Source organism: Callorhinchus milii, unplaced genomic scaffold, assembly GCF_018977255.1.
Source record: "Callorhinchus milii isolate IMCB2004 unplaced genomic scaffold, IMCB_Cmil_1.0 Scaffold1, whole genome shotgun sequence".
NCBI lineage: Eukaryota > Metazoa > Chordata > Chondrichthyes > Chimaeriformes > Callorhinchidae > Callorhinchus > Callorhinchus milii.
Genome location: NW_024704742.1, coordinates 122,949,619 through 122,977,448, shown reverse-complemented (window position 1 = coordinate 122,977,448; position 27,830 = coordinate 122,949,619). Strand labels below are relative to the sequence as shown.

General features: G+C 38.6%; 1 protein-coding gene across 3 annotated transcripts; it reads right to left on the bottom strand.

Annotated features, from left to right (window-relative positions):
- On the bottom strand, nucleotides 1-27,830 carry mier3a (mesoderm induction early response 1, family member 3 a). Of its 3 annotated transcripts, XM_042335215.1 has the most exons (13): nucleotides 27,779-27,798; nucleotides 26,688-26,712; nucleotides 22,963-23,108; nucleotides 21,406-21,540; nucleotides 21,179-21,299; nucleotides 13,213-13,286; nucleotides 10,571-10,643; nucleotides 10,018-10,169; nucleotides 8,051-8,132; nucleotides 7,836-7,930; nucleotides 6,476-6,603; nucleotides 5,296-5,450; nucleotides 1-4,043 (listed from the first exon to the last, which is right to left on the bottom strand). In XM_042335215.1, the coding sequence occupies exons 1-13, from the start codon at nucleotides 27,785-27,787 to the stop codon at nucleotides 3,583-3,585; spliced, it is 1,656 nt and encodes a 551-aa protein (XP_042191149.1). In that variant the 5' UTR covers nucleotides 27,788-27,798; the 3' UTR covers nucleotides 1-3,582. The 3 variants fall into 3 exon arrangements, with proteins under 3 accessions (XP_042191149.1, XP_042191158.1, XP_007890358.2); XM_042335224.1 differs by lacking the exon at nucleotides 26,688-26,712 and having other exon boundaries at nucleotides 27,779-27,830; XM_007892167.2 differs by lacking the exon at nucleotides 27,779-27,798 and having other exon boundaries at nucleotides 26,688-26,829.

Here is a 27,830-nt window from a genome sequence, read left to right as displayed (position 1 = left end):
TGAGATTTCCAGACTTTTATTTCTGGAATGGTGTACACCACATATCAAGGTACAACAGAAGTACAAAATAATGCTGAACAAAACCTTCAGTGTTTATATACAAATATTAAAACCAAATGCAACATTAGAGATTTCCCCATGAATATCTTCAAAAACTAAATGCTGTCTTGATTGTCACTAATTGGGCCATTTTAGTCACAGACAGTTCTATTACTAATCCAGCAACAATACAGTAAAGAGGAGCTGTAGTACTATTTTATCAGAACTGTTTTGTCAGTGGTTTATTCTTTTATGTAAAACATTTACTCTGTATTGATTACCAGTACCAGGTTGCTTTGAGTTTTCACATTGTACAAAACTTCCTTTTCTGTTCAGACCCTTCAACCGTTCAAACCTCTGTGGACAACTTGCCACAGTAAAGAGTGCCAACTAGCCACCATTTTGCTTTCAATAAGAGCAATTTAAATTCATAACTACAGACTTTAGTTAAAAATAAATATTACTAAGTTTGACAAATGAGGTTTTTTGCAATACAGGTCTTTACCTCCAGCCAATAAGGAAAAATTGCACAATTTTAAATGACCTAATCGTATGCACTTCGATATTCTTTAGCCATATACAACCTTCAAGTAAATGGAACAGTTTACATTAGGATGCTATCATTTATGCTAATGTGCAAGCATGGTCTCATCTTGGGTAAAGTATTGCTATATCCACTGCAGCACCAGTTACACTTCTGAATGAATTAGTATATAGAACTGACTTCTCAACATGGAAATGGAAAACAAGAGTCATCTTTGGCCAGCATTTTAAACAAAGCTAGACATTGAACAGCAAGGTATTCTAAATCCCAGTGGTTTAAATGGTAAGATTCTGGTTTAGAAAAAAAATCAAGCATCATTTCATGACACTTCCAAAAACTGAAAAAAATCTACTATATGCAGAAATTCTACATAATTACATTCTGTCAAATTATTGCGCTGTTTAATATGAACACAAAAAATAAGGACATTTACAAAATTCTACAATACCAGTTTCCAATCAGCATTTGGTATTAGTTTTGGTTATCGGTATCATACACATCTCAATGATCTTGGTTTAGCATTTTTGCCACCGAGCTTCAGGCTCCGTATGCCAAACCCAATTCAGAAAAAATAACAAATTATGTCAAATTGATAGCAAGTAACCAATACTAAAAATAACCAAAAATTCTAATATGTGGGAGACACACACCGTTTCCCCCCGTGGCTGCTTTCTCCATCTGTTGCGTTTTAAAATCACAGGCAAATCCATTCTATGAAAATTTTAATTAAACCCTGTAATAATAAAACTACACTTCTGTTTGCCAAGGGAACTCACAAAGTCTGAATGCATAGTTAAATTCTGTATTTGTAATGCACTAGGAATGGTTTTCAAAAATTTCTCAAAAAAGTGCAACCAATGTACAGACTAGCCTTTGCAAATCCAGTTATGCTCAAATATACTAATGAACAGATATGTATAGCATTTCCACGAGTACATTTCTAGGAGCAGTTAACATCAAAAAGAAAAAAAAGAGACAAATGCATAGATCAGCACATAAACACAGCTACAAGAAGCTAATGACTTGGGTTACAATTCCACGCAATACTGGCAAGAGCCGAGGCTACCCGTTACTTCTGTATCATGTACCTTTATGTCTTTATTTACTGTTTTAGAACCCATAGCTTTGTCTATCGTACAAGATTCCTGTATATTAACTGAAAGACCACCACACATTATGGCTGTACAGTCATGCTCATCTATACAGAAAATCAAACCAGCTTCTCAAACCACCTTTGCTGCATTTAATTCCACTAGGGCCAAACCTGGTGTAGAGATTCACCTTTTCAGGTGATTGTGAGAGATGTTCTTTTCAAATACAATAAATATAAAATTTACAAAACAGTATACCAAAGCAGTTCATTATGTTGCCTATACCACCCTCTTCACACTTCAAGTAACTTACACTATCAGCAAATTATTCTCAAACATAATACAGTAAAACCTTCTCAAAATTATTACAAAGGAAAAGGCAGCTTTCTCGATTGGTTTTGGTATTTTGTACCACCTTCATACATATTTTAATGCACTGAAAACAATTTTAATTATCTATGTTAATGGAAGAAAAAATATGCAGATATATTTGAAGAATTAGAGCGTGAAACCCAGAATACTTCTTGCACCATAAACATATAAAATGTATGTATTTTTAGGATATTCAGAAATTTTCCATAAACATCAGATAAATGAGCAATTCCTAAAGGTACCTTACTAATGGATAATTTTCAGCTATTGTTAAAAACAATCACTTGCAAATACTATTTGATTTTCAAAAAGGCTGCCTTTTAAAAAAAGGTGATAGGTATACAAGGTAAGAAAGTCAGTAATCTAAAGCTCAATATTTAATCCTCAATTTAATTATTTATTCCAAAATCTTTAAACTGACACTGTGACCAATTTTTAAAAAATGGAATGCATTAGAAAGGTGTTAAATTAAATCTTGTTTGTCAAGGTTCTACTGTATTATATTTGCTAGGATATAGACACAGCATTCAATACAAAACACGATGAACTGCTGCAAGAGGCTTGGATAGACTGTCAAACAGAATTGTGTCTTAAGTGGCAAGTCCTAAGTTGTGTCAAGACTATTTCAGCTGCCCCAGGAAATCTCATAAGATATACAATGCATTGTGTAGTTTGAGATACACTATAATACAATCTTTAAAGTCTTTTAAAAAAAAATAAACATCAATATACAATATCACAAAATTCAATATTTAATCCAATCAATAAAAGCTTGAAGAGTTTTCTTTTTAAAGTACACAGAAATCTGGCAGTAGTTCCAACCCGTTCACAGATGGCAGCCATACCCAATTCTTGCTAGACACATGCATGCCTGCAGGTTTCCCTCTTTTATTCCATCCATCGATTTTCTTCCAAAAGATGCACTCACGGCTCTGTAAACTGAAGTGCTCTGCTTTGTGTCAATTCAATGGATGAGAGAAGGCGTTGTTTATGCAGGTCTTTGCACTGACGTCCTCCCAAAGTGAAAGGCGTTGTATAAATGCAATTTCTTGTTGTTTGTTGAAGTGCTGCAGTTCATTTCTGAAATGCTACATTAGCCAGGGACAAGGCTAGGTACCTGTAAACATTAATATTCCTCTGTACCAACTACTGAGATAGTAGAGCTGAGGCAGCCATTTTCATTGTTTCCATTGTTCCCCACTGTTGGTATCAGAAGGTGAAATGACTCCTTTGTCTACTGGCTACAAAGGTGGTGCAAAGGCTTGAGTGTTCAAGACTGCACCATGAAGGTTCAAATGAAGTCCCAAACTCTGCTGTACGAACATAATCTCTGAAATTTCTATGTTATCAGGGACTGAAAATAAATGGCTATTTAAACTCTTGAGAAATCAAGATTAGGTTCTATAAGAAAAAGACATCACTGACGTCATAGTAAAAAAATTCAAACTTCCAGTGAATGACCTAAACTCGATGGCTCCCCACCAAGTTCATTGTTACTGCATAACCACTATTTTGTGAGAAGTTTCAATGCAGGAGTCACTCTGATTGGAGAGCTGTGTGCTGATGTAGTGTGTGGGAACTAATGAAGCCATTTGCTTCACTACCAGATAAGTTGCTAAAATCCGCAACTGATACGGACATTTTGGCACTAGTGATATGATGCGTGTGGTTCTCAAAATCCACACCCAGGTTATTTACAGAAACGTCATTGATAAAAGATTCTGGAACCGAGATCCCCATTTTCAATCGCTTTGCAGGTCTTTCTGAGTCTTCATTGCACATGCTGATCTGGTTTAATTCGGAATGGTAGAATCCAGTCTCAAACAAATTTAGACAGTCTGTATCACCATTTGTAGGCAAACCAAGTGACTCTTCTATTAAAACAGGCACATGTGTAGTTGGTCCTTTTGTGTGCAAACTGTCCAATGGAGGAAAATTATATGAATCCAAGCAGCTTACATCTGTAACGTTGCATGCTGTACCAACACTGGTCAATGCTGGAAAAGAAAAATATTAAGATTTAAAATTTTGAGATGTTCTGTAACATTTTTAAGATTAATTTGGAATCAAACAGATAATTCAAAACAACTTCTCAAAGTCCAGCACTGCTTCGCAATGCCAAAATGGTCAATTATTTGCTGCATTCTGCAAATTTAATAATAATCCCTGCACTTGATATAGCGCATCATCAAGACCTCTCAAAAGTGCTTCACGGGATATTCTGTAAAATGGATTGACTGTATATTTTGTCGACAAAATAAGGTAGTCAGTTGTGCAAATTTAGTATCAATTATGTATATAAGATAACAGTTGAAGTTTGCTGGGAATCAGATAAATTCCAAATACTTAGGGTGCCACGTCTCATCTCATATATACCAAGCAGTAATTACACTACTCAGGGTGAATTGGTCCACGTCTATTTAGAAGTATTTTATTTGTAGAATCTGTACAAGAAACACTAGGGACCTTCTGATATGTTAAGCTGGAAAAAATGCCCACATGATTCAACAGTACTATATGTACCAGAGCACTTTGTTGATACATTAGTATAATTGGTGCTGCTTCACAGCAACAGCCTGCTTAATTACATAAGAGCTTGTCCTAATTATGTAATTAAATATTAGTCTCAGTTCACAGATCTGTTAAACATTTTGATGAATAAATTAACAGATGCAGAGCAGCTTTCTGAACATATGAAAATTTCCATTAAACTTGAGGTTATAAGTATCTTTTCCCTAATTGTGTTGTACAGTTTAAAAAGCTAATACAAGCCATCCTGTTGTCCTAAGAACCATTTATTATATAAATGGATCACATACAGTTGTCAGTAGCATTAATCTTAAGATCATTTTCACAAGAGACATTTTGGTTTACTTTCACCTCAACTATGCTGACCATTAGTAAAGTTTTTTTGGTGATCTGACTCACTCAGCTTTCCTCCACCTCTGTAACATTGCCCCCTTCCACCACTGCATCTCCGTTCAGGACCCTGAGAACCTAATCCATGCAATCATCATGTCCAGGCTTGACTACACCAACTTTACTCACCAGACTATCCAGAACTCCTACCCACCCCACCTCAGATGCAAAGCCCGGACATTCCAGTGTCTTGGAACATCCTCCTGATGTGAAGGGCACTATAGATATGTAAATGCGATATTGTGGTTGTTTCTACAGGTTACATATTTAGACCTGATAAAAAAAATTGTAACAGCTATCAATGGACATCTGTCAGTAGCGACTTCTTACCAGAAAACTCACTTCCAATCACAGAGCTCATAAGATTGTGCTGTTGGTCAGAAATTATTTCTGATCTATTGGTAGGAAGATACATGGATGGAGAATTTGCTACTCTATTCAACATTCCCATTTCAGCTTCATCCACTAGGCGATCCATATAATCCCTAAAAACACAAAATACCAAATTAATTCATTGTGCAACAAAATTAACATAAATGACATTCTATAACATCTCATTCACATACGTTTTGATTTTTATACCAGACTCACAAGATACTCTTCTATTTGGCAAAATGCATTTAAACAGAACGCCAATCCAAGAAAGCATTTTCGCTTATTACATCTTTCTAATGTGTTTCAGGAAATCTACCCACAAGAGGAAATGCAAGATATGATACAATTTACACTTATGGAGCATCTTTCATGGTGGGAGGAACATCCCAAATTGGTTAACAATTCTGGCCCAGCACCAGAGCAGACCGGAATGAGGAAGGGAAATATGTCCGAAAGCACTGTCAGAGATACCTTTTGAAGCATACCCTGAAAGAGGGAAGGAAGGAGCAAATTGGAGGGACCAAGGAATAGAGTTCCAGAGAACAGACATCAAGTAGCAGAAAGCCTGCCCATTGACAATGGGGCAGATAGAGCTGGGGACATGAATTGGCCTGTGTTGGCTGAGCGAAGGTATGGTCTGGTTGGCAAGGGTGAGGAAGTTCTTTAGGTAGGGTGAGGCGAGACCATGGAGTAATTTAATTCAATCCATTGGGAGATGGGGAGCCAGTTGAGTCGAGTAAGGATGGGGGTGGGGGGGCAGGATAGGCTCACAAGGCCTGGTACAGGAGAGGACATGGATAGTCTGCAACTTGTACAGTGGAGAGTTGGTGAATCTGGCAAGCAGAGTGTTGGCATATATATGTTATAAAGGCATATCAAAGATACATGTGCGAAACTTCAGGAGACAATATTAGTTCAGTTCAAAGGATCAATATTGTCACTCAAGTAATCTTACCTGAGTGTTTCAATACAAGAAAAAGACTGATTGTTTTCCCAGTGGAACCACTTGTTCCATTCACTGGAAATAAAATGCTCCATCTGTTTGATATGGTTTAGATCTCCCTGTGGTATGATACAGTTTAGTTTTACCATTTCAATCAATATTTTCCCTGAATGGAGTCAATTATCAACTTACGTAACTCCAGGATGAAGATTGTATTTCTTCTTTCCAAATCTGGTTTGTTGGGCAAAGTAGTCATATCGTTCAGATTTCTTCCACATATAATAGAAAGCTACACATTCCCCTACAGAGCGAGTTTGGACCTAGAAACAAAAAAATTAAAAGGATAAGAGCAATGTATGTCGTCAGCTATATTTATATTTTGAAAAAACATCTTTGATCAAATGCAAACATTTAGAAAGTCGCATTCCCTTCTATGGAAGCTGCTATTATATGCCTCCAGACCCAATCAAATCAACTTGGTGTGGGTTATGGGCTCATATGGAGCTTAAAGAAAAACTCACTAAAAACAGAGGATGATATTTTATGTAAGCCCCATCTGAAACGGTTCTCAGTGGAAGAGAAGATGATTTCTGAAACCATAATTTTCTGTACTGGGGTGCAGATTTAAAAAAAATTTAGAATGGCATTCTATGCACTAAACACAGACATCATCTTTAAACAACATTTGTGAGGTCTTCAAAGCTTCGAGGCTGGTTCTTTAGTTCACATTGTGGTCAATTTAACAACGCATTTGATGCTTTTTACATTAAATGTACTGTAGGCAAAGATTTACCTCTCTTCTCTTCCCCTCCACCCACCTACCACCAACCATTTCCACCATTTATCCAGTGAACGTTTACTAAAGAGAGTAATTCTGAACAATGAAAATTCAATAGGACAAAAGATTCACAGGCTTCTATATTGAATCTATTTCAGCAGTATAGTTTCTGCCAAACCACGGCTTCACCGAATTAGGACCACATTCTGATCACGTTATCTACTTCGTACACTTGTCATAAAATCTATAGGAACTTTTCACGTATTAAATATATTATTAAAATCAACACCAATTATCTGATAATTTGGGAGAACACTTTCCTCCACCCCATTATAGCTTATAGCAATCCTGCTTATTTGCAGTAATACATGAAAAAGGAGCCGAACAAGTTTGCGCTTCTTGCTCACAACAAAGGTTTTGTTTTCTAAATTGAGTCGAACAGCATTTAGATTTTGTTTTTGAGTCATACAACTGGTTCTGTAATATAAAAAGATTCAAATTTAAACTTTAGTATGTTTTCAATTCAACTGCATTGCAAATCCCTGAAGTAATGAATCAATTTGATTCCTGAAATCATTTTCTTAAGAGGTTGGGAACCGAGTATCAAAATAAAAAAACAATGCCATTAAACCCAAATATGTACGGCAATTTGTGTTCACTTGAATGACGAGCATTAAATCAACACAGGTGGTACAGCAAACAAGACAAACATAATGAACATTCTGAAGAATTTAAAATGTACAGAAGTATCATCAGCTTGAATTTATATCTCACCTTATTTGCTTGTATAAGGTGAAAATCTTTACCATAGAGTCGAAGGCCAAGTTCAAAGTTTCTGCATTCCTCTTCTGTCCAAGCAGACTGATCATCTACAGATTATAGAAAATGGATTATAATAGAAGAATGGAAATTGAACTGTAGTTCAATTTTTGAATTTTTATTCAAATATTTATTCAAATATTTTAAGATAGATTTAGTAAAAATCTTACCCCGTGCAGCCTTCACATTTAAGTGGTAACTTCTGAGTGCTTCTTTAACAATGTAGTTACATTTTACGAGTTCATATAGTGCCTGAATAATACAGAAAGTATACAATATCAGTGCTAAATGAGCAAAATCATAATATAATAATATTTGCATTTGATGTAGTGCCTAATCCATTCACTCCCGACCAATCCACAATTCGGTGCCTCTGCTCGTCTGGCCCCGGCCTCCTGCTCATCCTTTGCACCCTCTGCCTCACCATCGGAGGTCGTACTTTCAGCCACTATGCCCCAACACTCTGGAACACTCTCCCTCAATCCCCCCGCCTTGCCCCTCTCAAGTCCCGCCTGAAGACTTTCCTGTTCAACCATGTTTACGGCTACATCTCCTCTCCCCCCGGCTCAGAGTCAGGCTCCGCCACTGTTAAGCACTCTGAGACATTATCCTGCGTGGAGAGCCCTATAGAAGTGGAAGTTGTTGTTGTAATCACGTTCTCACGATATCACAAAGAACTTCAACAACAATTTGTATTTATATAGAGCCCCCTTCATGCAAGGTAGCATCCCAAAGTGCTTAACAGTGGCATAGTCTGACCCCAAGCCAAGGGGAGACGGAAGTGACCCCAAGCACGATCAAAATGGAAGGTCTTTAGGCAGGATTTGAAAGTGGGGAGGGAGCAGGCAAGGTGGAGGAATTGGAGGCGAGTTCCAGAGCTTTGGTGTGTAGTGACCGAAAGCATGGGCGCCAATGGTGGAGGGATGAACAGGAGACCGGAGCCGGCCGAGAGGAGATAGCAGATGGTGGAGTGGGGGGTGAGCAAGTTGGAAAGGTAGTGAGGCGTGAGGGGTATGAAGGGATTTGAAAATGAGAGAGGATCTTGAAGTCGATCCATTCAGAAATTGGGAGCCAGTGCAACCCAGCAAGGACTGGTGGGATGGAGGACTAGAGTTTTGTGCTGGTTAATATCTGGGCAGAGGAGTTCTGAATTAATTGTTTTTTATGCACGGTGGAATTGAGGAGTCCAACAAGGAGGGCATTTGAAAAGTCCAGCTGGGTAGTGACAAAGGCTTGAATGAGGGTTTAGGCTGCTGTGGGTGGAAGCTACGGATGGAGGTGGGCAATGTAGCGGGAGGTGGAAAAAAGCAGTCCTGGTCAGGGAACGGATGTGGGCGGAGAAAAGCTGGGGATCGAACCTGACGCCTAGACTCTGCACCGGTTCAATGAGTCTGAGGGTATACTGTGAAGTGGTGTGACTGTGTGTATTTTGTGGGCAAACTTTGCAATCAATTTGTGCACGTAATATTCCACAAACAGCCATGAAGTGAGTAATTAATTTTATTTGGGGGAATTGCAGAACAAGATAAACTCTTCTCTTTTTGAATAGTGCTATTGGATCCTGAAGGTCCACATTTATTGCCAGACAGGACATTGGTTAAGTGTTTCATCTGAAGGACAGCACCTATGACAACCCAACATATCCCAGCACGGCATTGAAGTATCAGCATAAACTATATGGATTCCAAGTCCTGCCATAGGGCATGGTAGTTACAATTTGAATCCAATACAGTATTGGATTGTGCTGTCCTTTAGACAAAAATGTTAAAACTACCTCTTTTCTGCCTGTTTTCAGATGGACATTAAAGATCCCACGAAACTATTCGAAAAAGGAAGAGTTTCTCACTGTTTCCTGCCAACAACCATCTTGATTAATTCGGCATTCACTCGTGGCTTTTTGTAGAATCTTGCCAGTAAACATATTCGCTCTGTTTGCCAACAACAATAATCACCACATTTAACAATAATTATTTGTGAATCACTTTTGACACATTTTAATGTGATAAAGTGCTATAAAAATGCAAGTCCTTTTTTTAAATATGCTTCTAGATGGTCCATAACAAAATCCTATGCACTTGATTGCTTGTTGCCATTCTCTACTAACATCTCATTATTATATTCTACATTAACTACTCACCTGTTCATTATCTCTCACATGCACCCCTTCAGGTATACCACCCACACCTTTCTCATCTCCAGATTTCTCTGCTGCTTCATGCAGGAATTCTTTCACTGTACTTTCAGAAAGGAAATAAGGAGTCCAAAGTAACTGGTCCTCATTTTCATAGACTATGTAAAAAAAAAAGAAAAGGTTATTGTTTTCTTCTTCCATTTTATTGTTTCCAAGTTATTATTTCCAATTGATACATAATATATGCAATACAAAATTGTTTTGGATTAACACAGGTATTTGCCCAATTTAAAACCCTAGAAATTTACAGCAAAGTGACTGGGAATCTCTGCTAGTCTCTTAATAATTATTTGGTGCAAGAAGGCATACCAAAAGAGGTTGACATTATCCCAATGCAACCTGAATATCAGTGTACCCAAGATTCTAAGATAATGTGAAATAGACAGCCATTACAAAAAACTATCAATAAGAGTCAGTGAAGACCTACAAGTATTTAACTAAATAGTCCTTCTTTGCCTCATAGGCACAGAATTTTAAAACAATTAAGCACATGCCTTACCCTTTTCATTATCTTTGTATTTGCAGAGACTGGACGGAATTTGAGCTTGATACTGAGACCCCACCATTATTTCCTAAACAAAACAAAAAAAAATCTATATTCACAACAGTCACATAGGTGACAATACAGTTTTATAAAACACACAACAAAAAACATCTTCTCAAGACGAAATAACTTTTGTTGATCTTTTCATTTCTGTAGCTCATTCCAGTATCAGTCTTGTTGCTCTCCTTTGACCTGTCTCTAGGTCCTGAAAGAATCTCTAACATTGGGGCAAATGGTAGTGTGCACAGTACTCTAAGTGATGACTGACCACAGCACAATACCATTCGAGGACTGGGAATCTGAATTTGTCCAATTGACAATGTAGTCTGGAATTCTAATTACACTGTTTATCGTTTCCTCACACTGTTTGAATGAGTGAGCAATGTCAATTAATATTCTGAAGTCTACATCAATATCTCAATTAGTAACTTTTATTACATCCTTTTACTTCTATTACCTTGCATTTGTGCATAATGGGACTTTTCCCCTTACTCTTCGCCCGATTCCCCATTGCCTTGGTGTATAGTACATGGGACTTTTCATTTGATACCATTAATAATAATTTGGTCACTCAATCCATGACTGTTTGTGTAACATTGCTGTGCACAATTGGCTGCTGCGTTTCACCCACAAAATATACAGTTTACAGTATATTCTGTGAGGCGCTTTGAGATGTCTCAAAGATGTGATAAAGCGCTATATCAAATGCAAGGATTACTACTATAGATGCATTAACTAGATATCCCCAAGGACCATGCCTAAGTGGCATTTTTTCCTCATTCGATTCTTTACAGGGAGTCCTGAAAGGCTATTCAACTCTGGGGGCACCACACCCAGCTCACCTGTCATTCCCACTTGCCTTTCAGTATTCAAACGATCCCCATTTTAGTTGAGGCACATTAATTAATATGTGGCCCATTAATAATCATGGTGACAAACATCTGAACTATTTATAAACATTTGTGATTGATAAGTTGATCACCGAAATTAAGTCAAGATAAGTGTGAAGATACTACGAAGTGACTGAACAAATCAGTGCATTTAAAAGTAGTTGATTGTACCATTCCATGACATTTTCCCAGCAAAAATAACCTTTTTTAAATCATGCACTGTGTTCATGTAGGTAAATTCCAATATCCAACAACTAGAGGACTACAAAGTGTATCCTTAATACAATGGCAGCTTGCACGTCTTTCACATAGGAAAACATCTCAAAAGTGATTCACAAAGATGGATTGGGAAGCTGAGCAAAGTGGAAGATGTGGGAGGGAGGGTGGGTGACCAAAGCAACAGTCAGAGGTAGATTTGCTTAAAGAAGGGTTTGAAAGCAGAGGAAGAAGATCATAAATGTGGGACGGTAGGATGCGGGGGGGGGGGGGAGGCGGGGTAGAAAGAACACAGATCTTGGAATCAATCTGCTGAAGAATAGGAAGCCACTGAAGACTCAAACAACGTGATGGGGTCTCAGAGCATAGTGCGGGAAAAGCTACAGGCTGTCGGTTTCTGGATAGTCTGGAACTGAAGGATTGAGCTTGAAGGCCAGCAAGGAGAACATTACATAAAAAGTTTGCAGGTGACAAAGGTGTGAGTGATAGTGTTGGCTGCATTGAGAATGAGGTAGGCAATATTTTAAAGTTTCAGATAAGCAGACTTTGTCAGGGACTGGATGAAAGGAGGATGGCGGGTCAACAAAATCCCAAGGTTGCACACTGGTTCCATGAGGTACAATGAGAAGGTAGAAAGTTCATGCAATCAGAGTCCAAGATGAAATGCTGAATGGAAGCTTCAGTTTTGTCAACATTCAGTTGGAGAAGTTATGGCTGATCTTGATGTCCGATCAGCCCTGTTATCTGACAGGCAGTCTGTTATGACAGCAGTCGTTCTGGAAACAAGGGTGAAGGTATTGTTGGATGTTATCCGCATAAATATTGAACTGGACCACATGCTTGCATGTATCACAAAGAGGGGGGCAGATCACTGAAAAGAAGGTAAAGAGGAACTGAGAATAGATCCCTGGGAAACACCGCAAATGACCATGCAGTAGCAGGAAAAGAACCAAGTAGAGGAGACATATAGTGATCATGTTGGGACATTTAAGAATGAAACCAGTAAAGGCCAATGTTCCAGGATGAAGCAGGTAAAATGCTATGCTCGACAGTAATCATAGGCTGTGGAGAGGTCAGGCACAAAGAATGCTGGTCGCAAACTAAGAGGATGTCATTGGGGACATTTATCAGAGCAGTCTCAGTGCTATGAACGAGATAGAAACCATATTGGAGGGAGAGTCATACAGGAAATAGTGGAAGAGGTAGAAGTGTAATTGAGGCAACAGATTCCGGTATCTTGGAGAGGAAGAACAAGCTGGAGATGAGGCAACAGCTAGAGTTTGGAGGGGTCAGTGGTGTTTCTTTTTGAGAAGGGAAATGATGACAGTAGTTTTGAGGGATTTTGACAATTTAATAGTTACCACACAAATTATTGCCACATCATATAGTCAGAATATTTTGTGTTTGATTAAGTAGATGTATTAAATGTTCTAATTTGGACTGTTAATTTTGGAACCTTTAATACCATATTGCATAAGATAAATATCATACCTTTTTCAAGTCTTCAGGTGGAGCACAATCTTCTTCATCCTCAGATTCTTTATCACCATCAAAGGTAGTACTTGCTAGATGGAAAAAAAAGTCATGAAAGTTATTTACTCAAACCCTATTTTCATTATGTATAGCTTGAGGGAGATTTCATTCTTGACTAATAGTATAAGCACATAATAATTGCTGATCAAATTTAGAATTTGCACTGAGCATTATTAACACTTAAAGGGTGTTTTGAATTTTTAAAATCACCCACCTTTGAACCGTTCACAACACATTTGCTCGCCACATACCAGAGAACAGGTAAATATACAAAAACTTATGATAAGCCACTGTGGAAGCATCTGAAAAGAGCCAAGGGGCACTCTTGTTGAATCATGCCATTTGTGAATTTTGAGGAGTTTGAAGCTGCCCCCAACTACTCTGTGGTAAAGTAGTACTGTTCAACATGCTGCTAAACTGTTTGGGGTTTAATATTCTTTCAGAAATATTAGGAACACAAGTCAGAAAAATAGCAGGACCCATTTAGTTGTTTTCTTTTGCCCATACAATACAGTATGGAGTCCTGTAGCTCAGTGGTTAGAGCACTCGCTTTGCAAGCGAGAGACCTGAGTTCAATTCCAGGCAGGGCGAAACCTTGGGCAAGTTTCCTTACTCCACACAGAGCCTAATAATAATCCCTCCAAAACCAAAAAACCATAATAAATTGGTCATTTTCAATCTACGACTGTTTGTGGGACATTGCTGTGCGCAATTGGCTGCCGCGTTCGCCCACAAATATACAGTCAATTTACTTTACAGTGTGTTCTGTAAAGCGCTTTGGGACGTCCTCCCGACGTGCAAAGCGCCATATCAAATGCAAGGATTATTATTATTACTATTATTATTATAAATTCTTTTTATAGTATATCTTGTGAAGCGGTTTGAGGTGCTATATCAAATGCAAGGATTAATATTGTTTTGCTTTAATTAGCCACTTTGATTTGTCTGAGTTTTACATTGCTATATCATGACTGCTAAAATAAAAACCTGATAATACAGAAATACCCAACGGGATAACATGTTATAATGACTTTTTAAAAAGTCATCATTATTGTAAATCAAAAAATATTCCATTGATTGGCAATGAATCTTCATTTTTGAAGTTTTTTTCGGAGATACAAGGAAAATTAGTAGTGGATTTAATCATTTTCTGAAGTAACAAGCTAAAACTCAAACACTGCAATTGTTAAGGGAAAATATAAACTCTAAATTAAGCAGGTTCAGAGAGGATACAAGCTGTACATGGGGCTAATGAAGCCAGGAAAGTGAAAACGTCTGTGCAAGTCCTGACAAGCTAGCAGAGGTTATGTCCAATTTTATATTTAAATGGAGAACATAAGGCAACTTTTCAATTAGCTTAGATTGAAGAACTAAAAAAGTAAATGACAAAAAGATCTTTAGTTACAGGAATCAAAGATGGTTTATTGAACTTATTGGTATCTTTCAATAAACATTTTCTTCATCATTCAGATTTCACCAATTGTTCCGTGTACCACAGGAGTCCAAGAAAGAAAGTCAACTCTCTACAAAAACTGTTATTCTATAAATAATCATTGATGAATCTGATTGCTTCATGGATGATCCAACACTATAATGGTTTAGAATTTGCAGAATCTGGATGACTTCAAGTTCATAATTTAAACCCTTAGTATGGAATACCATGTTAGTATAATACTCTGTATGAACCAAACTTTCTGGTTTATGAACCAATCTAATATTGTCAAGATAATAAGAAAGTTCAAAGGCATATCTGTATAAATCAAATCTGCACAATGGAATTAGCACTGTAATTATGATTCACATGATCATACATAATATGGATATTTCTGGCTGCTAAAATAAACTTAGTTAAGCAAATAGGATATGAATCCCTTGTTGTCATATTAAAGTATTGCTGATTGAATTCACTGCAGCAATTTGCTGAACTAAAACCAAGCAATCCTTCTTCTAATTAATATCAGCTCAAAAAAAAGGTTGCATTTTGCTATATAAGCACCAAATTCAAAGCTTAACCAAGCTTATTCAAAGCTCACCCCCTCTGCTCCACCATCAGCAGCCGTGCTTTCAGCTATTATGGCCCAGAACTCTAGAACTCTCTGCCTCACTCCCTCCGCCTTGCTCCCTCCTTGCCCATCTTCAGATTGCATCTGAAGACTTTCCTCTTTGATCGTGCTTATGGTCACCTCCCCTCGCTCCCCAGTTTGGCGTCAAGCTCTGCCACTCCATGAAGTGCTCAGAGATGTTGCCACTGTGAAGGGTGCTATATAAATACAAGTTGTTGTGACTTAGTGGGAGAGTGGACAAAAACTGGTAGATATTGATTCCTAAAATAATTTCATAAAATATGCTAGTAGGGGTGTGCCCCAAGCAAACTTCTTAAGAATGTATAAAAATCTAATCAACAGTTAAGACAATCCAAAGTTAAAATGGTTCCACAACATAAGAAGCAAGGAATTTGCATACACACTAGATGAATACTTTTTTCACAGCTCAGCATAATTTTTGAAAATTATCCACTTGTAGGTAAGAAGCTCTTACTCCCACTTTCATTAATTCAAAAAGTATTGTAACTAGATACGAAAAACTCAAAAAATTGAAATGATAGCCTGTTCTGTGAAAAAGTAATATCAGTTTACTATTGTTGAATGACAATATCAAGAAGATAGGTTTGAGGCCAGTTATAGCTAAAGATTAGCACTGCATGCTCCATCTTTAAGATCACAACAGACTGTTGCATATCCATGTTATCCTGCAACTGTTCCTGGTATAGAACTTGGGAGGGCTTTTTGTTCAAGGGTGCAAACAGTATAGAACTTGGGAGTTTCTTTAAAATAATACTTTCTTTTGATATAGTGTATTTCCCACCAGGAGGATATCTCAAAATGCTTCACTGGATTTACTGGTAAGTGTAGTGGCTGTATTTTGTAAGCAAACATATGCCAACCAATTAACACACAGCTATATCCCATAAACAGCCATGAAGTGAAATATTAATTCTACCTAAGGGATTGTTAACATCAGGAGAAGTTCGTGATCTTAACGTCCAACAGAACAGTTTAACATCTCATCTGAAGGTTGATGGTTCAAAGTTGTTTGGTTCAATGGTGCAAATAGTACCGATCCTTAACAATCCCCAAGTCTTAAGAAAAACTGAAACATTCTCTTATCAACAGCTATTTACTTGGCCAAGAGGATGACCAACTGTTTGGCACCAGCAGCAAAAGTAAAGATCAAGGAGATGATTGTTTTAACTCTCTTTATGTTTATATATAATATAGAGCAGTAACAATGACTGTCTGTAGGTACACAGATTGATTGTGGACCAGAACCATCCAGGGTACCAAAAGATTTGAAGCTTATGTCTAATTTGAGGCAATAGGAGTCCAGTAAATGCATCCTATACAAGGTCAAGTCATTAAACTTGTTCCCATGTTGGATATTATAATGGAGTCTAGCAGAACAATGTTTGGTTCTGTGCCTAAAGCCAAAGCAAAGATTGGTGGTTTTAAATAGCCTTGCACATGGCAATGAAAATATGGCCCCAGCATGAGATGTAGAAAAATGTTCTACCTATGAACTTTGTCCCTTCTGAAAGAGCACACCAACCAAACCGATGGATGGTTGCAGGAAATTGGAAAATTCACATTGCAACTCAAGACAGCTCTGTTCTGCATCCAGCTGCAAATGTTTGTCTGGGAGTGTGTAATGGCAACACTGAATCCCACATCAAAGGGAGAGGCAGACTCTATTCCCCTGTATAGATATCTTACACATGAATATAAAATTCACTTCCACACAATCTCCCAGAAATTTCGAGAGGAGCCATTATGCATGCCTAGTCCCTAAGGATGCTTCAGCTGGTTGTCTACATTGCTCAAATTGAAATATCTTCAAGTTGATGAGAAAGCCTAACACTCTTGAAACTTCAAGGAAGTTGCAAGAGCTATCTTTAGTCTCGAGAGGAAGCTCTAATGAGACAATGAAAATGGATATGCAAACTCTTTAGCCACATAAACGCATTCGAGAACATTCTCAGGTCAGAGGTGAGGCTGGAAGTTTCTCTGCTGAATTAAATCCCTCACTTATTTCTTGTGGTAGAACTACCCAAATACAAACAAATATTTCTGAAGCCAATTAGTTAGCCAATCCTTTCGGCAATCTTCAAAGAACTAGGCCAACACCACCAGGCAGTGAAGGCGGGTTCTCCACAGAATGCCAACTTTATTCTCTCTCCGGACAAAGTGAGAAAGTCCTTATTACTCAACCAAGTATCAATCACAGAAGCAGAGGGAAACATTGTCTTTCTTGTCTCCAACACGTTCCATAGAATGATACAGCATGAAAGCAGGCAATTCAGTCCAACTAGATCATGAGACTCCACCTCTTCTATTCCCCTCCATTTCCTTCTCCCTAATGTATGCATCAAGTTTCCTCCTACTTGTTGATGCTCTTTGCTTCAACCATATCTTCCAACACTTCCAAAGTGTTGCCTGATTTACCCTGTGAAAATGACGCTTGGACAGGATTAGGCTCCTTGAACCTACTTTAGCACGAGAAAACTTTGGTAAAACATGACAGAAGCATTTTTTCCTATAGCAATATTAACGTCTTACATTGAGTGTGAGCGAGTTTACAAAGGAAGATTATCTCCCACCACCGGAGCATTTACTTGCCTTCCTAAAATATTTAAAAGCAATTCAGCTGATTTTACCAGTGATACTGCAAGTAAGAATTGAGAACTGATAAAGTGCTGTATAATCAATCCAATATTCATGCTTGGGGAAAGTGAACAAGCTTGGAATGATCCTGCACTGTAATGACTCCTCAAACGGGCCAGTGCAAAGGAAGTTGAACCAGTGCAGGAGTGATGAAAAGAGGAGGAACCATGCTTTATCACCAGTGCCCAGGTTTGCAATGGTTGGTCAGTGCTTACACCCCCAACTTACCTGGTTCCAAACCTCACTCCTGCAATGGATCCTTCTTGAAGGATTGTTGTAGGCAGCCCCGCTTGGTACGGGAGAGGTCCAAGTGTATGACACACAACGCCAGATTGCGTTTCAAACACAATTGCAAGAACCTGAAGTGACATCAGCCACTGTGAAGACCCTGTTAGATTTTGAACATTGATTAAAATCAGAAGACATCTTGCTTGAAGATTAATGATCTTTCCAAGCTGGAAAACAAGAGTACGAAGACCTCAAAACCACATGACACAATAGTGAAGAGTGACCATATTGGTGCGATGGGATAAGCAACAATATGTCAGTCTGAGAAGTGCCTTTAAATGAATGGGGCGGAGGGAAGGAAAACTAAATGGATGCCACTACAATAACCAAAATGATTTTAGAGGGACAAGATGGATTCAAAACTATTTACCTGAATCAAACTTGTCCTATCCAACAATGATAAATGGATAGTGATCAGACAGACATCTTGAACGATTTCGCTTCCCCAGCCTGAATCATTTGAGACAAATTGTAAAACTCTACTGCTGTCCCAGCTGAGATCAGCCAACTCAGTAGACTGAAATAAAAACTGAGACCTGTATAGTTCCATTACACAATACCCAGTGGCTTTACCAACTCAGGCACAACGACAAAGAACAGTTTATACAGGTATTTTATTAATACAAACTTAATTGTTTATAATTAATGGTATACATACTTGGTATATTTTCACAAGCGCCATACCATGCAGAACATAGAAATCAGACAACCTATCCCCTTGTTTATTTTGTACAAAATTACAAAAATAAACATCTCTGCAGTTTAAAGAAGACACATGCTTAATATTTAAACATTCTATGGTGGATATTGTGATTTCTATGGTTTGCATGTCTACAACAACTGGTGAGAAGGACAAACATCAAGTAACAATACCACAGAATTAAGTTTGCATTAATTACCTGAAACTGAAAAATAGATGATTTGCATAGATTTTACCAATCTTCAGCACCTAATTTCAGTGTTTGTAAAAGAGGCAAACTACATATTTTTGGAGTTAACATGTGATGGTAAGGATCAAATTCTTGGTTTATCAGCAAAGTGAAAAGTAAAAATTATCTCATACCCTTTTCATGTACCTTTTTTATATGAAAGAACAAATACAATGAACAGGAGAGTAAAATGATTGCTGCCTCTAATACCCCAGTTCCAATCTATCCAAAGTAAGTCTCCTCTACACCTGCAAAAGTTCTATTTCAAATTAGTTTTGGGTGTTTTAATACAATCATTAGGCGGAATAATTGGACAGGACAAAAAATGCCTCATAAATTCATCACCAATTGCCACTAGTACCTTATTTCTGTTGAAGGATCACCTGAAATGTTAACTTATCTTTCTGTTTCAGCTGTTGTTCAAACTGCTTTGTCCTGAGTGTTCAATAAAACTGCGGCAAAGAGCACAAAACCACTCCCAAAATAGCTCCTCATTTAGATGAACATAAAAGTTAAAAACAAAGCAAGAAACGTCTAGCGTTAAGTTCATAGGTACAACTATTTACAATTTGCAACTTGAGCATAATTCGCAATTCTGCATTCATAGTAATTAGCTTTATACTATCTCAGACAAAATAGTGTTACAGATCAGAGTGTTTATCTCAGTATCAAATGAATAGCCGCTAGACCGGGGGTGGAAGAAGGGCATGGCAAATAAGTAGGCAATTAAGGAACCAATAGCAAGTTTACCAATTTGTACATTTTAAAAAAAATATTGAAAATATAAAAAATATTTGCTTGCAAATTTTGATAAGAAATAAAAGGTTAGCTTCCTACACAAGTTTGATACAAAGTAATTCCTTGTTTTTCTTTTTTCCTTCTTCTCTCCCACCACCCCCACAAACCAAAGAATTTTATTGGTAAAATATAGCAGTAATTTAGCTAAACCTGAAAAATTCTACGCTTGCCCCAATATTTTCCAACATTATTTAAGGTGAAGGAAAGCAAGGATAGGAAAAAAGAGAAAGTTTTTTTCTGTTCAAAACACACTAGCAACTTGAACTAATATTCTATTGTTTTGCACAGAATCAAGTTTGTTTCCATGTTAGATGTATTCTATTCTTGGTCGTTCCAATCAAGTCATCGATGGCAAAGATTCACACATGTCCTGGCTAGGCGCATTAACATCATTAAACAGATATTTCAGTAGGCTTGGAAACTTTCTGAAGTACCTTGACTTTGGAAAAATAAGAATGACCCAGCTGGAATAGTAGCAGGTGTCAACCTAGCTCAGATGGTAGCATGTTCTTTCTCCTCGTGAGTCAGAAGGTGAAGGTCCAAGCCCCATGCTGGGACTGTGAGCTCACTGTCTCGCTGACACTCCAAAGCAGTGCTGGAGGTATGCTGTATTTCTATGAAACATTAAGCTGAGGTCCCATTTGCCTTTTTAGGTGGACAATAAAGATCACATGGAACTATTTGAAAAGAGAAGAGAGCTTTTCCCGGTATCCTCGCCAGTAAATCCCGAAATAAAATTGGCCATTCACTTCATGGCTGCTGATGGAACATTGCTGGGCACAAAACAGTCACTATACTTACAGTAAATCCTATGAAGCGATCTGAGATGTTAAGAAGCTATACCAAATGCAAAGATCATTACTTATTATACTACTAAGTTTTTCTGAGACTGCTGGGAATCTTCCTAAAATGTCACCCTCTCAACTGAAAGAGTACAACAAATTACATTTGTATAACGCCTTTCACATCAGGTAGACCTACTCTAGGAGATTTACAGGTCTTCCCTGTCAATGTTACCTGAACAGCCTAGGAGTGTCAGATACCCAAAATTGTAGTCTCTACGATTTGACAATTGAAATTATTTACATGATCAAAAATGTATGATATTGTTAAAAATTTTCAGATAGAGCTGTAAGGAGTTTGAAAAGAATGCATTCGTCTTGGACTTTTGTTTCAGGTTCATCAACTTACATCTTAAGTGGCGTGGAAACAAATCTGTTGTTTCATGAGAAGTGACAGATGGTGTCAGGTCATCAGCAGAAGACTGTGTTTCTTCATCATCACCGGATAGTAGGTCTTTTGCTATTTCTTCCTGTTAACCCCAGACAAAAAGATTTGTTACTCCCCAGGTTTCTTAGATGCAAACCATTAATTCACTTTTAATCAAATACATTATAAAATCTCATTTTGGGCACTACCTTATCAAGGGTCATATCAGGTAGTTCATCAGCGAGCTCACTCGGTGAACTTCCTGGATTCTCATTTTCAATCACAGGACCAGAGGGTTCATACCCATAAAGTGCCAGCAAATCATCCAGCGGCATGTTGCTCTCCTGTTAAGCACAAACAACTGTAACCTTTGAATACATTCAACTTAATTAGCTAAGATGACTTTTACAAAGTGTTCAATCTATTATAATATCTACCATTTCAACAATTACAACAACAACTTGGGATTTATATAGCGCCCTCCACGTCGGACGGCATCTCAGAGCGCCTCACAGCAACAGATCCCAGGGCCAAGCCAGGGGGAGGGGGAGGAAGGGGACCAAAGGCATGGTTGAAAAGAAAAGTCTTCAGTAGGAACCTGAAAGTAGGGAGAGAGGGAGCGAGGCGAAGGGAATTCCAGAGCCTTGGGGCATAGTGGCTGAAGACACGGCCGCCGAGGGTGGAGCGGGGGACGAGGAGGAGGCCAGACCCGGAGGAAGGAAGGCAAAGGGTACGGGTACCGGCGCGGAGGGCACTATATAGATCCAAGTTGTTGTTTGCAAAATACATGAGGAAAAAACAAGGTACTGGCTTCAGACTCCGCATCTCATCATTGTATTATGGCTTAGGTAGGGAATGCACCATGCAGGGAATGCACTGCAATCATTATGTACTCCACCACCAGCTGTTTCACCTGCAGTGTTTTTTAAGTAAAGATGGAATTTTTGTGCCAAAATCAATTACATTTTCCCAATAGAAGAAAAAATAACTTCAAAAGGATTTTTGAATGAGAGACTATTCATTTAGTATATTATCGTAACTTCATAATAATAATCTTTACATTTGATATAGCGCCTTATCACATCTGCAAGCCAGTCTCAAAGTGTTTCACAGAATATACTGTAAAGTGAATTTTGTGGGTGAAATGCGGCAGCCAATTGTGCATAGTAGTGTCCCACAAACAGTAGTGGATTGTCTGACTAAATTATTATTATTTTTATTTATTTATTTTCTGAAGGGATTATTAACCCCAGAAAAGCAATCCGACGATCAACTAACAATCAGATTCCTACTTACTGGTAGGTAAATAGAGGCGTGTGGAATAAGAAAACTTGCCCAACTTTTCGCCCTGCCCGGGAATCAAATCTAGGTCCTCTCTTGCGAGGCGAGTGCTCTAACCACCAAGCTACAGAACTCCACTTGTTAGTTTTAATTTTCTAAGTGCAACAAAAAAGCACAAAAACACCCAAAATTGAGGAGAGTAGGTTCTGGAATCTTATGAGGTTAGCAGCTAATAACCCTTTATTATTTGCGAAAATAGATATATGAATATAAATGCGACATTTAACTTTCTCCTTTTTTTCCTGTTCAGATGATTGGGGAGAGAGAGGAACACATGCTATGCTATTTTCCCATAACCTCCTAAATTTGCAAACACTCTTAAAATATTTTTTAAAAATAAACAAATTTTATAATATCAAACATTAAACTTTTTAATTTTGAACTGCTGAAGTTGAGCATTTCTACAAAAAAAAATCTTGACATACCCTTTCCAAATCTTCAATTTCAGAAGTGAAATTCTTCCCTCCCTCTAACATTTCTTCTTCTTCAAGGGTTCGCTCATCATCATAATCATGCACTAGCATTTCTACTGTAGGGTTGAAATCATGATCCTCAGAAGACAACGAGCCAACTACAAAGAAAAAAAAAGAAATGTATGTTGAACATGGGCTGTACAATTACATTTTTTGCTCAAGTATACCACCACTGAAAAATGGAAATACATTCACTCTTACGGATTGGCAATCGATCTAGAGAAAAATCTTTAACCAGTTTCAGACGATTTCATCGATTAACATTGAATCTTAATGTTAAAGCTTCTCCAATGTCAAGAGTAGCTTTATTAATGAAGTAAGATATGTACAAAAGTAAAATATTATTTTAGATCAATATTATAATTCTACAATTTTTTCTACTATTCATCCTCTATTCTTTGTCCTGTTTAAATTGAGATTGTTCTCTATTAAATTAATTTTCTCTCTCTTTTCACTTTCAAAAAAAGTTTAATACCATGTCCTTTTTTTTCCTCGCAGCTCCCACTGCTCATATCAAAGGTGGAAGCAAAAATGGAAAAAATTGCATTTCAGCACTGTTTTTTCAGTCACTTGAAGGCCAAGAAATTGATATCTGGTATAGTTTCCTTTCGACATTGGGAAAGAGGCTGCAGAAACATTTCTCATCAGCCTGTAAAGCTCAATAACATCCAACAAGTACTCATCCACAGCACCAATCTCATTCGACTGCACAAAAGTGTAGAATTTGAACAACTACTTTCTAATTGTATTTAATCTACATTTTAAATGCATATATGTACAGTTTTTTTTAAATGTTTCAATGGGCCACTTATAGTTTAAAATCAGTAAATCAACAGATGGGTTAGAGAAAAATAAAACTCAAACCCATATAGTACATCACAAAATGATGCATCATAATAAATCAGCTACTCCTTTATCAATATTGTTACACCAAGGGAGCATTTCGTCATTATCTGAATCTAGATATCACGGGTCTTCGCTTACTCTATTTATCACACAATATCTTAAAATATACGTAGCTTAATTTTTACTCATGCATCTTGCCAATTCCTTATAAGAACATAAGAATTTGCTTGGCGAAAGTAGACAAAGGTTCATCTAGTTCACTTTCCACCATCCTGGTAGTCACTTAACATGTCGTGTCCCGATCTATATACTGTATCCTGAGATATTATTTTCTAGCAGAAATCTATCTAATTTGTTCTTGAAACTGACAACAGCAAATGACTGTTTGTGGGACACTGCTGTGACCAATTGGTTGCCGTGTTTCGCCCACAAGATAGTCAATCTACTTTACAATATATTCTGTGAAGTTCTGAGATGTCTCAACGATGTGATATGGCACTATATCAAATGCAAGGATTATTATGTTAAGAAAATGTAACTTACTTATTTCATTGAAATGACCATGAATTATTTTAAAAAGAGCTTTAAAACGTCTTGTAACTAAACATGGAAAACAAAAACGGGGGGGGGGGGGGGGGGGGGGGGATTCTTCACACTCACTCCTGTTAACACTGCAAGCCAACAAAGCCCGAATGGGTACTGGTCCTATCTGGACAAGCAACTGGATGTTTTGTTTACGGTGCAATAGTAATTTATGCGGTTTTAACTTATTAATCTCCAGAAACACCCCAACACACACACACAAGCTTTGATCTTGCAAACCTGCTCCTAATACTTTCCAGCACTGGGTAAGCAGGATGCGTCCTCCAGCTCGTGTGTGCATTCCATTCCAGACACAGGGAAATTTCGATGCTTAGGTGCCATGCATATGCAGACCTTCTTAAGTTGTTTGGGTACTCTGGCTGACCCAATAATAATCTTTAGTACTGATGTTTACATTTTATAGCGTTTTTTTGACACTCAAAAGAAAACCAAATCTACAAAGAGTATGAATAATGCTAGTTGATTATAATAGCATTACTGGACCCCATACTGTAAAATACACTGTACCTTGCTGCAATACATATTCACAAATTGAAGGCTTTAATTTCTTTATTCTCATTCTTGATCTATTTTAATTGCACATTTGTTATACTGTATATTCAAGATTAGTTTCAACAGCAATTAAGTGCAAAGCAGCAAACGGTTCAGACATTTAACAAGCTAAACTCCGTTTCAAATGTAAAATGATTGAAAATATTTCCATCTGTAAGTTTTTACTTGTACACCTAGAATTTCTGTCTTCCTTGTATAATAGCTTTCAAAATTAAATATAAACTGCTGGTAAGTAGTACATTAGATTTATTTAAAAAAAATTAGACCCATTCACCCAGATTAATAGCTCAATGGAATCTAATTTGCAAGTTGTGTTAAACATGTATAAACAATATGTACAAAGGGAATTACAAGTTCTTTTAATTATGTAATAATTTTTATTGGTTAATTACTTAATTAAGGACTATCCTGGGGGGGGTGGAGGGAGAGAGAATAGGATTCCTTGAGCTGCCTTCAAGGTGGCATGCTTGGTAATAGAATGATATAATAATAATCCTTGCATTTGATATAGCACTTTGCACGTCGGGAGGACGTCCCAAAGCTTCACAGAATATACTGTAAAGTGAATTGACTATATATTTGTGGGCAAAACGCGGCAGCCAATTGTGCACAGCAATGTCCCACAAACAGTCGTGGATTGAAAATGACCAATTTATTATTGTTTTTTGTTTTGGAGGGATTATGATTAGGCTCTGTGTGGAGTAAGGAACTTGCCCAAGGTTTCGCTCTGCCTGGAATTGAACTCGCGTCTCTCACTTGCAAAGCGAGTGCTCTAACCACTGAGCTACAGGACTCCTATAGATATAGTGCCTTATCACATCTTTGAGATGTCTCAAAGCACTTCACAGAATATACTGTAAAGTGAAAGGACTGTAGTCTATGGGCGAAAGGTGGCAGCCAAACATTCATGGATATTAATTTTTTTAGGGGATTATTACCGCCAGAAAAGTGATCCACCAATTGACTAACAACCGGGTTCCTACTTAGTGCTAGGTAAACAGAGGCGTGTGGAATAAGGAAACTTGCCCAATGTCTCTCCCTGTCCTGGAATCGAACCCAGATCAACTAGCGTGATGCAAACATATTTTGGGTGCTGAAAAGTTGGGAGAATTTGTTTTTTTTTGGAGAAATTTGTTTCTCACCAATCAGCTACTTTATATGATCATATACATATACAGATGGGTATTGATGCGTTCTTAGTAATATATTATGGAGCAAGTCATCCGCATTTGTTACAGGGGATGTAAACATCACAGAAGAATCATAGAGCTATTTTAAACTATACGGGGGAAAATTATGGTGTTCCCAGAGCCTTATTTTTTTGTTTTTGGGAAAAATTATGGTGTTCTCGGACTACCTTTAATGTAGGTAGAAAGTGCAATCAGTTACAGATTTCTACCAATTTTCAATACTGTCACATTTTCACGTGAAAACTCGACCACAAAAAAGTCCAAAAGTTCCCAGGTTTTTATTTTGTGGATTAAAAATGACTTCAATGGTTCTTACTCACAGTTCAGTTTCCAAGAATCTCTGGCATACATTTTTCTTTCAATATCTTTTCAATAAAGTAACTTTTTAAAACCACAATATTGTGTGCAATTAAAAGACCACACCCAAACACCTCGAATCGATTTCCTGCTGAAATCTGGGGGAAAGGGAGCCAGATCACCACGTACCTGGGCTCGAACTTCCATAGGAAGCCTGAAATTGAATTTTTAAGTGTAAATTGATAATAAGTAAACACACGTAACACTTACAACTGCACACAGACACACACATTTGGGTGCAAGTCCAACCACGACCTTCTCTCTCTCCCCCCACCCCGGACAGTTTGTGATCTCTCTATCTCTCTCTACCCGTCTCCTGTCAGTCTCTAATCTCTCCCCCCCCTCTCCCCTCCGTTTACTATATAAGCGCTCCCGGGCCCACTACTGTGCGTAAAGAGCGCTGTACAAATGCAAGTTGTTGAAGTTGTTCTAAAATCTCTCTCTCTCCCCTTCCACTGGTCGGTTTAAAATCCCCCCCCCCCCCCGGTCAGTTTATTATCGCTAACTTTATAACGTGGCCCCTTCCCCCCCTGTGACCAGGTTATAACCCCCCTCCCCTCCCCCACGCCCTCGTTATGATCTCCCCCTCTATCCCCCACTCCCCCCCCAGTCGGTTCATGATCTCCCCCTCTCTCCCCCACTCCTCCTCTGGATGGTTCGGTCTCCCTCTGATCGAGCTTCCTCCATCCCACCAACTAAGTTCCTGGCGGGGGCTCTCCCCTGACCCCCCCACCACCACCACCATCAGCTGAGCCGCCGCCAAGGCCCCCAACCCCCCACCACCACCCGAGAGGCGCGGCCGCCCAACCCCCGCGCCCCCCCGGTCAGTCCCAGCGACTCCCGTTATTCGGTAACGGGGGGGGAAAAAAAAACCCCCGCGCGCAGACACACAGCGCCGCGGGAGAGAGAGAGAGAGAGGGGGGAGAGGGGGAGAGGGAGCGGCGACACCGGGGCCTAGACCCAGAGCCGCCCCCTCCTCCTCCTCCTCCTCCTCAACCCCCAGGAACCCGCTCCGGCGTCTCTCCCTCTCCCCCCTCCCTCCCTCCTCCCTCTCTCCGCCTCTTCCCCCAACCCCGGACACACGGCGAAAAAAAAATAACGAGACGACGCCACTGCTTTTGGTGGGTCTCGCAACCACCCTGTGTGGGCTCGGCCCCGGGGGTCCCTGTCCCGGGCTGTCCCCCCCGCGGCGCCCCCCTGTCCCCGCTCCGCTCTCTCACCTCCGCCATGTTGTTGCCTCTCCCGGAGTGAGCGCTCAGCCCGGGCGGCCGG